This window comes from Chiloscyllium punctatum, chromosome 49 (genome assembly GCF_047496795.1).
Source record: "Chiloscyllium punctatum isolate Juve2018m chromosome 49, sChiPun1.3, whole genome shotgun sequence".
Classification (NCBI taxonomy): Eukaryota; Metazoa; Chordata; class Chondrichthyes; order Orectolobiformes; family Hemiscylliidae; genus Chiloscyllium; species Chiloscyllium punctatum.
In genome coordinates this window covers 25,747,726-25,760,216 of record NC_092787.1, presented here as the reverse complement: position 1 = coordinate 25,760,216, position 12,491 = coordinate 25,747,726, and the positions used below count along the sequence as shown (strand labels likewise).

At 50.2% G+C, this 12,491-nt stretch overlaps 1 protein-coding gene across 1 annotated transcript in view; it reads right to left on the bottom strand.

Moving 5' to 3' along the window:
- Positions 1-411: 411 nt before the first annotated feature.
- fam78ab (family with sequence similarity 78 member Ab) overlaps positions 412-12,491 on the bottom strand; it is a 32,974-nt gene continuing 20,894 nt past the window's right edge. The window contains exon 2 of the mRNA XM_072565951.1: positions 412-1,473. Coding sequence (XP_072422052.1) covers positions 948-1,473 — 526 coding nt within the window. The 3' untranslated portion in view covers positions 412-947. The remainder of the gene's footprint in view (positions 1,474-12,491) is intronic.

Here is a 12,491-nt window from a genome sequence, read left to right as displayed (position 1 = left end):
AGAGAGAGTGAGAGTTGGGACTCATTAACTGGTAACTACCCAGCTGTAGCACAGAACTTTGAAACAGTGGTAGCTTTGTGTAAATGGAAAAATTACTACTCTAAACAACAACTCAGTCATCCTCCAGAGATTAGTAACGCTGAGTTTGGACAACTGAGGTGAATTTCAGTTTGACCGAGTCGAGCATTTAGTTGAAACCCGTGGACATGGTCATGATGAATAAGGGAGCAGGTTCGAGGGGCCAAATGGCCTATTAAATGTCCTATTATCTATGTTGCTATGGTCACCATTCATTAAAATTCTGAAGTGATAATGATATTGACGAGATTCCCCTGTTTTGTGCAACCTCCCTGTTTATACTGAAACAATTCAGGGTTACATGTGAGAAAACAGTCTGGAGATGAAACAGGCTGGTTTGCAGTTGTATATTGCAGCTTATTAAAGAGACAACGTTCAGTCTAAGCTCACGATGAAATGCTTTGACCCACTTTTTTCTTAAGGCAAACATTTGCAATGAGATGTTTTCGCTAACTTAAGGCAGCATGGCAAGAAGAGGTTTGTCTTTTACAAAAAAAAACCAAATAAAATCGCAAAGGTTCATGTTCAAGTGCAGTTCCAGTTTCAGACAGGATTTTGAAGTGAAGTTTTGTGGGGTTGTGCAGTGCGTTGTTGAAGAGAGCAGACGGGGCAGAGGAAGACTCTTTGTGATGAGCTGATCCCACAGTGCGATGGCCTTTTGTTTGAGCTGAGTTAACCAATCGTGTTGCAGCACAGTGACGGTCTCCGCAACACCCCGACAACCGTTTCCAGGTCAAGGTAGAATGGTTGTATTTGTGTGCGTCAAGGCGTGTCGCTTTGGGGACCTCTATTACCGCCCCCACCCCACCGCTGCCCTCTCCGTGATGTCCGACGTGAGTCGAATCATTTGCTAGCGATTGTGGCGCCTGTCAGATTTTCGGGGGGATGACCACTTCGGGCTGCCCTCCAGTGGGCCGCCACATTAAGACCTGGGCATCGTTGGCGTTCGGTTTCCTCAGGGCGTTGGGGGCAATGGGCTCGTTCCTGTTGAGGATCAAGGGGGTCTCCTGCTCGATGGGCTCCAGCAGCACGGCCCGCTCCCCCAGTGCTTTGCTGGGATCCACAGCGATGTGAAGCTTCATCCTCCACTTGATGGTCTGCAGGATGATGATTTCACCCGTGCCCATGTTGGAGGCCACCAGCCACGTGGTGAAGCTTTGGTCCCTCATGATGCTGGTGAGCTGGGGGGTGTTCGACCTGCTGACTGGCACAGCCCATGTCACACTGGGGTAGAAGTTATCGTTCATGCTGACCGTAAAGCGCACCTCCCTTTTGGTGGGCCCCACTATGGTGTGGGTTTCCGTGGTGTTCCCGTACCAAGGGTAGTTCACTCCATCAGAGTCACTTATTGCCAAAATATTCCCTTCTCTTAGATCAGGCAGCTCCCAACTTGACCTTTCAAAAGAAACAAAATTTTAAAATGTTAGATCACGTACAAAATCTTAACTCTATTTGATGCTATGAGTCTCTACTGATGAATGCTAATGGAATCAGAGAGGGTTACAAAACAGGAACAGGCCTATCAGCCTGTCCAGACTGTGCCAGCCAAGAACAAGCAGATCACCGTCCCAATCCTGGCCGTCCTAATCCCGACCATCCCAATCCCGTTTGTCCCAATCCCAGTCATTCCAATCCCAGCCATTCTAATCCCGGCCGTTTCAATCCCGGTCGTTCCAATCCCGGCCGTTCCAATCCCAGCCGTTCCAATCCCGGCCGTTCTAATCCCGGCCGTTCCAATTCCGGCCGTTCCAATCCCAGAGTTCCAATTCCAGCTGTTCCAATCCCAGCTGTTCCAATCCCGGCTGTTCCAATCCCAGCCATTCCAATCCCAGCCGTTCCAATCCCAGTCGTTCTAATCCCGGCCAATCCAATTGTAGTCGTTCCAATCCCGGCCGTTCCAATCCCAGTCATTCCAATCCCAGAGTTCCAATCCCGGCCATTCCAATCCCGGCCATTCCAATTGCAGCCGTTCCAATCCCGGCTGTTCCAATCCCAGCCGTTCCAATCCCAGAGTTCCGATCCCAGCCATTCCGATCCCGGTTGTCCCGATCCCGGCCATCCCGATCCCGACCGTTCCAATCCCGGCCATTCCAATCCCAGCCATCCCAATCCCGACTGTTCCAATCCCAGCCATCCCAATCTCAGCCATGCCAATCTCAGCCATTCCGATCCCGGCCGTTCCGATCCCGGCCGTCCCGATCCCGTCTTCCCGATCCTGGCCTTCCCGAACCAGGCCGTCCCGATCCCTGTCGCCCCGATCCCGACCGTTCCAATCCTGGCCGTTCCAATCCCGGCCGTTCCAATCCGAGCCATCCCAATCCCGACCGTTCAAATCCCAGCCATCCCAATCCCGACCGTTCCAATCACAGCCATCCCATTCTCAGCCGTTCCAATCCCGGTTTTTCCAATCCCAGTTGTTCCAATCCCGGCCGTTCTAATCCCGGCCGTTCTACTCCTGGCCGTTCCAATCCCGGCCGTTCCAATCCCGGCCGTTCCAATCCTGGCCGTCCCAATCCCGGCCGTTCTAATCCCGACTGTTCTAATCCCAGCCGTCCCAATCCCGACCGTTCTAATTCCGACCATTCCAATCCCGATCATTCTAATTCCGACCGTTCTAATCCCGGCCATTCCAATCTCAGCCGTTCTAATCCCGATCATTTCAATCCTGACCGTTCTATTCCCAAAAATTCCAATCCCAGAGTTCCAATCCCAGCTGTTCCAATCCCAGCCGTTCCAATCCCAGCTGTTCCAATCCGGGCTGTTCCAATCCCTGCCATTCCAATCACGGCCATTCTAATCCCGTCGTTCTAATCCCGGCCGTTCCAATCCCGGACGCTCCAATCCCAGCTGTTCCAATCCCTGCCGTTCCAATCCCGGCCGTTCCAATCTCGGCCGTTCCAATTCCGGACGTTCCAATCCCAACCGTTCTAATCCCGACCGTTCCAACCCCAGCCGTTCCAATCCCAGCCGTTCCAATCCCTGCCGTTCCAATCACGGTCGTTCTAATCCCGGCCGTTCCAATCCCGGCCATTCCAATCCCGGCTTTTCCAATCACAGTCATTCCAATCCCGGCCGTTCCAATCCCGGCTGTTCCAATCCCGGCTTTTCCAATCACAGTCATTCCAATCCCTGCCGTTCTAATCCCGGCAGTTCCAATCCCAGCCGTTTCAATCCCGGCTGTTCCAATCCGTCATTCCAATCCCAGTCGTTCCAATCCCAGCCGTTCCAATCCCGGCCGTTCCAATCCCGGCTGTTCCAATCCCGGCTTTTCCAATCACAGTCATTCCAATCCTGGCCGTTCCAATCCCAGCCGTTCCAATCCCCGCCGTTCCAATCCCGGCTGTTCCAATCCGTCATTCCAATCCCAGTCGTTCCAATCCCGGCCGTTCCAATCCCGGCCGTTCCAATCCCGGCTTTCCAATCACAGTCGTTCCAATCCTGGCCGTTCCAATCCCGGCCGTTCTAATCCCAGCCATTCCAATCCTGACCGTTCTAATCCTGGCCGTTCCAATCCCTGTCATTCCAATCCCAGCCATTCCAATGCCGGTCATTCCAATCCCAGTCGTTCCAATCCCGGCCGTTCCAATCCCGGCCCTTCCAATCCCGGCCGTTCCAATCCCGGCTTTTCCAATCACAGTCATTCCAATCCCGGCCGTTCTAATCCCGGCCGTTCTTACCCCGGCCGTTCTAATCCCGGCCGTTCCAATCCCGGCCGTTCCAATCCCGGCCGTTCCAATCCCGGCCGTTCCAATCCCTCCCGTTCTAATCCCGGCCATTCCAATCCCGGCCGTTCCAATCCCGGCTTTTCCAATCACAGTCATTCCAATCCCGGCCGTTCTAATCCCGGCCGTTCTTACCCCGGCCGTTCTAATCCCGGCCGTTCCAATCCCGGCCGTTCCAATCCCGGCCGTTCCAATCCCGGCCGTTCCAATCCCTCCCGTTCTAATCCCGGCCATTCCAATCCCTGCCGTTCCAATCCCGGCTGTTCTAATCCTGGCTGTTCCAATCCCAGTCATTCCAATCCCGCCCATTCCAATCCCGGCCGTTCCAATCTCGGCCATTCCAATCCCAGTCATTCCAATTCCAGTCATTCAAATCCCAGCCATTCTAATCCTGTTCGTTCCAATCCAGGCTGTTCCAATCATGGTCATTCCAATCCCAGAGTTCCAATCCCAGCCATTCCAATCCCAGAGTTCCAATCCCGGCCGTTCCAATCCCAGCCATTCCAATCCCAGAGTTCCAATCCCAGCCATTCCAATCCCAGAGTTCCAATCCTGGCCGTTCCAATCCCGGCCGTTCCAATCCCCGCCGTTCCAATCCCGGCTGTTCCAATCCGTCATTCCAATCCCAGTCGTTCCAATCCCGGCCGTTCCGATCCCGGCCGTTCCGATCCCGGCCGTTCCAATCCCGGCTTTCCAATCACAGTCGTTCCAATCCTGGCCGTTCCAATCCCGGCCGTTCTAATCCCAGCCATTCCAATCCTGACCGTTCTAATCCTGGCCGTTCCAATCCCTGTCATTCCAATCCCAGCCATTCCAATGCCGGTCATTCCAATCCCAGTCGTTCCAATCCCGGCCGTTCCAATCCCGGCCGTTCCAATCCCGGCTTTTCCAATCCCGGCCGTTCTAATCCCGGCCGTTCTAATCCCGGCCGTTCCAATCCCGGCCGTTCCAATCCCGGCCGTTCCAATCCCGGCCGTTCCAATCCCTCCCGTTCTAATCCCGGCCATTCCAATCCCTGCCGTTCCAATCCCGGCTGTTCTAATCCTGGCTGTTCCAATCCCAGTCATTCCAATCCCGCCCATTCCAATCCCGGCCGTTCCAATCTCGGCCATTCCAATCCCAGTCATTCCAATTCCAGTCATTCAAATCCCAGCCATTCTAATCCTGTTTGTTCCAATCCAGGCTGTTCCAATCATGGTCATTCCAATCCCAGAGTTCCAATCCCAGCCATTCCAATCCCAGAGTTCCAATCCCGGCCGTTCCAATCCCGGCCATTCCAATCCCAGAGTTCCAAGCCCGGCTGTTCCAATCCTGGCCGTTCCGAGTCCAGCCATTCCAATCCCAGCCGTTCCAATCCCAGCCATTCGAATCCTGGCCATTCCAATCCCAGAGTTCCAATCCCAGCCATTCCAATCCGGGCCGTTCCAATCCCGGCCGTTCCAATCCCAGTCATTCCAATCCCAGTCATTCCAATCCCAGCCATTCTAATCCCAGCCATCCCAATTCCGACCGTCCCAATCCCGGCCGTCTCAATCCCGGCCGTCCCAATCCTGACCGTTCCAATCCCGACCGTCCCAATCCCGGCTGTTCTAATCCCAGCCATCCCAATTCCAACCGTTCCAATCCCAGCTATCCCAATCCCGAATGTTCCAATCCTAGCTGTCCCAATCTCAGCCATTCCAATCCCAGCCGTTCCAATCCCAGCCATTCGAATCCTGGCCATTCCAATCCCAGAGTTCCAATCCCAGCCATTCCAATCCGGGCCGTTCCAATCCCGGCCGTTCCAATCCCAGTCATTCCAATCCCAGTCATTCCAATCCCAGCCATTCTAATCCCAGCCATCCCAATTCCGACCGTCCCAATCCCGGCCGTCTCAATCCCGGCCGTCCCAATCCTGACCGTTCCAATCCCGACCGTCCCAATCCCGGCTGTTCTAATCCCAGCCATCCCAATCCCAACCGTTCCAATCCCAGCTATCCCAATCCCGAATGTTCCAATCCTAGCTGTCCCAATCTCAGCCATTCCAACCCCAGCCGTTCCAATCCTGGCCATTCCAATCCCGGCGTTCCAATACTGGCCATTCCAATCCCAACCATTCCAATCCCGGCTGTTCCAATCCCAACCATTCCAATCCCGGCTGTTCCAATCCCGACCATTCCAATCCCGACCTTTCCAATCCCGGCCGTTCTAATCCTGACCGTTCTAATCACGGCCGTTCTAATCCCGGCTGTCCCAATCCCGGTCATCCCAATCCTGACCGTTCCAATCCCGACCATTCTAATCCCAGCCATTCCAATCCCAGCCATTCTAATCCCGATCGTTTCAATCCTGACCGTTCTAGTCCCAACCATTCCAATCCAGAGTTCCAATCCCAGCCGTTCCAATCCCAACCGTTCCAATCCCGGCCGTTTCAATCTTGGCTGTTCCAATCCAGGCTGTTCCAATCCCTGCCATTCCAATCCCAGTCGTTCCAATCCCTGACGTTCTAATCCCAGAGTTCCAAACCCAGCCGTTCCAATCCCGAACGTTCCAATCCCGGCCATTCCAATCCCAGTCATTCCAATCCCAGCCATTCCAATCCTGTCCGTTCCAATCCAGGCTGTTCCAATCCCAGTCATTCTAATCCCAGGCATTCCAATTCCGACTGTTCTAATCCCGACCGTTCTAATCCCGACCATTCTAATCCTGGCCATTCCCATTCGTGCCGTTGTAATCTCCCAGGTCTTTGCTCTCTAGCATTGTCAGAGTAACAGTGGGGTCAGCAGGGGTCTGTGCCCCTCTGGGCACTTTGTTTTGGCTGAGGCACAGTTGAGCTCCCCCCCCCCCCACCCCCTCCGCCTCAAGGACCATAATTGGGGCCTACACTGTTCACATGTTGGCAATTGTGTCAGGGGTTTATAGGAAACAGCTCCTGAATGTGAATGTGAGAGTTCTGGAGAAAATCCAGGAGAGACAGTCTGCATGCTTGCTGGAAAAAAGGAAGGTGAGAGGAGAGAGATTTAAAAAGGATTTAAAATGTTTTTTAACACAGAGGGTGGTCTTCGTGAGGAATGAACTTCCAGAGCAAGTGGTGGTTGTGGGTACAATTATAGCGTTTAAAAGACATTTGGATAAGAACATGAATAGGAAAGGTTTGGAGGGATATGGGCCAGGAGCAGGCAGGTAGGAGTGGTTTAGTTTGGGATTACAGACTGGTTGGATGGAAAGGTCTGTTTCCGTGCCATGTGACTCTGTGAGAGTCACGTGAGCATGTCAGAGACACTGAGGTGACTCCTATCCCCAGAGGGGACTCCAATAAGATTTGACAGAATTGTGAGACACACAAACAAACTGTTTCCGATAGCTGAATGGGCGATAATCAAATGTAAATCAATTGGCAGAAACAGGTAGGAAGAGATAACATGAGGTGGTTTTCACACAATGCGGGGAGAGGGCCTTGAATACACTGCCTGAGAAGGAATTGAAACCGACTTCAGCAGTGGGTTTCAACATGGAATCTGCTAAAATATTGATGGCAGAATATAGGAGGAGAGCAGGGCGAATTGGACTACTGTTTGAAACAGCCAGTATAGACCCAGTGGGCCAAATGGCCTTATTCGCTGCTGAAATATCCTGTGGAAAGTGTTAAAGAGAGTTGGGGTGGGGCCAACAAGCCAGCGGTCCCTGGCTGGGTTGACTGGGTCATGGCCAGGAGCAGATATTACCCTGCCCTCACAGAACTGTCGTTGGGGAAAAGGGCAGAATGGAGGGGGTGGGGGAAGCAGGGAGGAACAGAGTGCTTAAGCAACTGGTGTTGAAGAGGACAGGATGGGCGAGGAGGATAGAGCAATGTAGCAAGCTGCAATTCCCACTGTGTCATATATTCCTGGTGTCCCTGTCATACAGTATACCATTCCCATCCCCTGCTTATACAAAGAATACTGTGAATTGGACCTCAAATATTCCATGGCACTGTAACAGAGGAGGCCAGTGGAGATCCACTCAGTACCCTAGGCCCAAAAATAAACAACATGGTCGTTTAGGGAAATGTAGGAAAGGAGGATGCCATTCAGCCCCTCAAGCCTGTTCTAGCAGTGAATGAGATCGTGGCTGATTAAAGCCACATCCCTCCCTTCACCTTAGTACCTTCACTTAACGAAGATTTATCCATCTCAAATTTAAAACCAACAACTGGTCCAGCATCCACTGCCCTTTATGGTAGAGAGTTCCAAATCTCTCCCACCTTTTGTGTGTAGAAGTGCTTCCTAACATCTTTCCTGAATGGTCTGGCCCAAACTCTCAGACTGGACATTGGAAATAATTTATCTACTTTGTCTTTTCCTGTTGATATGTTGAAGACTTTGATCAGATCACCCCTTAATGTTTTAAATCAAGAGAAAACAGGCCTAATTTGTTTAATCTCTTTTCATAACTGAACTCCTTGTAAACCTACACTGTACTCCCTCCAAGGCCAATACATCCTTCCTAAGGTGTGGTACCTGGACCTACTCACGTTACTGCAGGTCGGGTATAACCAGGGGTTGTGTATAACAGTAGCATATCTTCTGCATCCTTATATTCCAGTGCCCTACATATTAATCCCAGTATCCCATTAGCTTTATTTTCTACACCTGTTCAAGACATTTTAAACATTGATGCACCTGAACCCCCAGGTCTCTCTGAATACCCACAGTGTTTAACTTCAGACTGTTTCGAAAGTACCTGGGTCTATCTATCCATTCTTGGTCCACGGTGGGTTATCTCACACAGTGCCACCATTGAACTCCATCTGCCACAGTTTGGCCCATTCACTTAGCATGAAGTTATCAAAAATGATAACAATAAACAAACATCCACACTATCTGTAATGCTGCCTAACTTTGTGTCATCAGCAAGTTTGGATATGTGGTTTTCTTTGTCGTTATCTAAGTCACTAATAAGCCATGTTGAGGCCCTAACACAGATCTTTGTTGGACGTCATTGCTGTTCCTAGGATGTTGTGAGCAAGTTGATGGTTGTGTTTCCCTATAAGCTGACAGTAATTACTTTAACGTGGCTCCATTGGCTGGAGAGTGCTGTGGAATGTTCTGAGGTTGCGTAATGCACTACCTCAATGTCACAATGTTACCTGAATGTTTGTGTGTGTTTGTGTGTGTGTGTGTTGGGGGGGCTGGGGGGAGGTGGGGGTTGGGGGTTTGCCAGCAGTATCACTCACTCCTTCTGGGGAAAAGATTAAAGTCCCACCTCATGGCCCTGGTGCTCTGTGTCCATGGCCAAACAAGCTAATCAAAAATCATTACAAATATCACCACGTCACACCACAGGAGATGACATCACTAATCCAAAGAAACGCAAACATATAAATAGAAAGCAGGAGTTTTCAGCAGTGCTTCGCCAGGAGACAAGACGTTACCTAGTTATGGTGACGAAACATCTGGAAATGAACCTTCCCGCTCAGCGAGCAAACCTACATCCAGAATCTCAACCTGAGCTACAAATCTTCTCAAACCTTGGTAACAGGAAAAGATGTTTGTATGGAGGCCTGAAATGAATTGGTTTGAATTTTGTTGTCACATGTACCCAAGTACAGTGAAAAATTTTGTTATGTGAGTAGTACAGGCAGCTCATAGCATACAAGGACGTACAGACCATAGGGTGTTTAAACAGAGCAAGGCATACAGGGTTAGGGCCGCACAAGAGGTGCACAAAAGCAAGATCAACATTGAATTTGAAGTGAGACAGGTCCATTCAGCAGGCTATTAACATACCCCTCACTGGTGCCTCTGTTTAAATTGCGCTGTGACAGTTTAGTAAATCCCACATGGTCAATGCCAAGACCCTGAGCAGTGCACACTATCGCATGTTCCTGTGTTTTGTAATATTCAGGTTAAAAACACATCCATATGGAGCAGCTCCCCACTCACTGGCTCTGGGTTAGGGCACGAGTGTTCCCTTTCTGTCGATCGTTAAGGGAGTTGAGAGCTTTTCTGAACAATAAGCATCTTTCCCAAAAAGTAATGTAATAATCAGTTGGAGGTTTGATGTTACTGTGAAGCACTAATGGACTTGCTCTCCTGTATTAGATAAACTATGCCTATGGTTCTGTTGACTCCGGAATAAACTGAATGCCAAGTTGGTGATTAGTTAAGGGTGGACAGATTGTAATAAATCTTGACATTTCTTTAATGTGGGCTTCCAGTCTGCAGCTGCACATTTGTTTGGTGCTGCATCAGCTATGGGTCTAATCCTCATGGGTTGTGCCAATGAATGAAAGAACAAACTTGCATTTATATAGTGTCTTTCATGACCAAGGAAGCTTGTATGAAAATGTAGTCACCATACTAGTGCAGGAAGCCACAAGAAGCCGTGAGCTGTGGGATTCCCAGGTATACACACTTTTAACAGGATGTTGGTTGAGGGTGAGGCTGCAAGGAGCCTGCGATTTGTCAAAGACCATCAAAGTCCTCCCTGGGGGAGACAGACAAGGCCTCCCTCAGGTAGCAGCCTCAATAAAGCAGCTGTCCCTCTGAGTGGACGCCTGGATGTGAGGCTGTGGGATTTGAACCCCTGAATGTGTCACACGGCTGATGGAGAAGCTGGATAAATATGGGCATATGGGAGAAAGGAATGGGATAACGGGTGAGATGAAATGCAATAATAAGAAGCTCATGTTAAGCAAGAGGGTGTTGGGCTGAAAGGTCTGTTGCTTTCCAGTTATCTAAATAATTCTAGCCCACGGGCTGCGAGTGTTTAACAGTAATACACTGTCGTAGGTATCTGCAAAAACCACTTGGAAATGTGGACAGATTTCTCCCATCTGCTTCTGATTTAGCAGAGAAATCGCTAGGAGTCAAGGTTCCTGGTAAGTGTCATGGTGAGGTCTCTCTAAAGGACCTGATTAGATCAAATCCTTGTTTCTCAGTGTGGCTGAGCTGGCCTGGTCGTCCTGTGTGTACTCTCAGTCCCAGCTGCTGCTGGCTAATTCACTGGGAATGCAGGCTGGCCTCATTAGGCAGTGTTCCAGCAATACTGTGCCACACTCAGAAAGTGATCGTTATTATCTGTACAACATGTGCAGAAGCAGATTGAACCAACCCCGGGGCAGGTTGTGTCGGTACCACTCCAGGCAGCTAGCTCAGTTGGCTGGATGGCTGGTTTGTGATGCGGTGTGGGTTCAATCCCCACCCTGAGATGTGGTAACCCTCAGTGTCTCTCTCTAACCAGAGTTTCTCTGTGGTCCTCTTGGACAATGGTGAGTTTAACTGTATTTTTACTTAGAGCACTGTGTGGATAAACAAGTGCTGGCTTTGTTCATCTTGCATAATCCACCCCCACCCTCAGAGTGGGGCATTATCCCTCAGTTAGCCTCCCCCATTAAACCTGACCTGCAGGACTGACTCCCACCGCTCCCCCCCACACACACACACAATAAAGCCTCACATTTTTCGTATTTTCCACTAGTGCTGCCCAACACCTCTCTCAGACGAGACAGATGAGCAAGATCCCACAAACAGCGATCCCCATCGCGAGCGGATAATCTGGTGAGCTGGAAGGTTTGTTCCTAGATGTTTCGTCACCATGCTAGGTAACATCATCAGTGAGCTTCTGAACAATCTTCACTGGAGGTTCATTGATGATGTTACCTAGCATGGTGACGAAACGTCTGAAAACAAACCTACCAGCTCAGTGAGCAAACTTACAAGCTGATCCATAACCTGAGCTACAAATCTTCTCCAAAATCACAAGCAGATAATCTATTCCTGCCCTTGCTCCTTCAATTTTGTATCTTTAGTCTTTTGTGAAGTTTATTAAAGGGTTAAGCACCGGGTGAACTGTCCCGTCTCCTATGGAATATTTCCAGGGATGGTTTTCCAACCAGCCTGGAGAGCGATGGCTTCATGTTTAGTCAGTGTTTGCGATATGACAGCACTTCCACAGTGGTGCACATGGTGGCAGTCCACAATCCAGAGTCTCCAAAGTGGGTCTTATAAACTCAGAACCGTCTGATTTGGCAGGTGCTGATTGAGGTCACACAGCACCGTGGAAAATGTAAGATGAGTTAGTAAGATGTCAGGTGGCACTACTCCAGACACCTGATGCTGTCAGGGGACTGCAGTGATCATCAATACTGCCTCGCTGCACACACACATTCTCACAGACACACGCACGCACATACACACAGACACATGCACACACAGACACACGCACAGGCACACACAGACACACACACACATAGACACACACACTCACACAGACACACAAACACTCACACACACAGACACACTTACAGACACACACACACTCTCTCTCACACACACGCACAGACATACACACAGACACACACACAAACTCTCACACGCACACAGACACATACACAAACACTCACACATACACACCCACACACAGACACACTCACACAGACACAGACATGCATGCACAGACATACGCACATATGCGCGCACACACACACACTCACAAACAGATTCTGGACAGATCACAGCAACTGTCCTCCATTTACAGGTCTGCTGCACACAGAAACACCTGATATTTCCTCCACCTCGTATTGCACAACTTTACATTAGTCACGGCATTTGGTTTGGTGTCAAATTGATCAATATTTATATGGATTTGATCAGGAGAGGGGAGGGAGCAGCAAGTCTTTTAATGTATTAAATACTGAACTTGAGAGACAGCAGCCACCGTTCAGTTCTG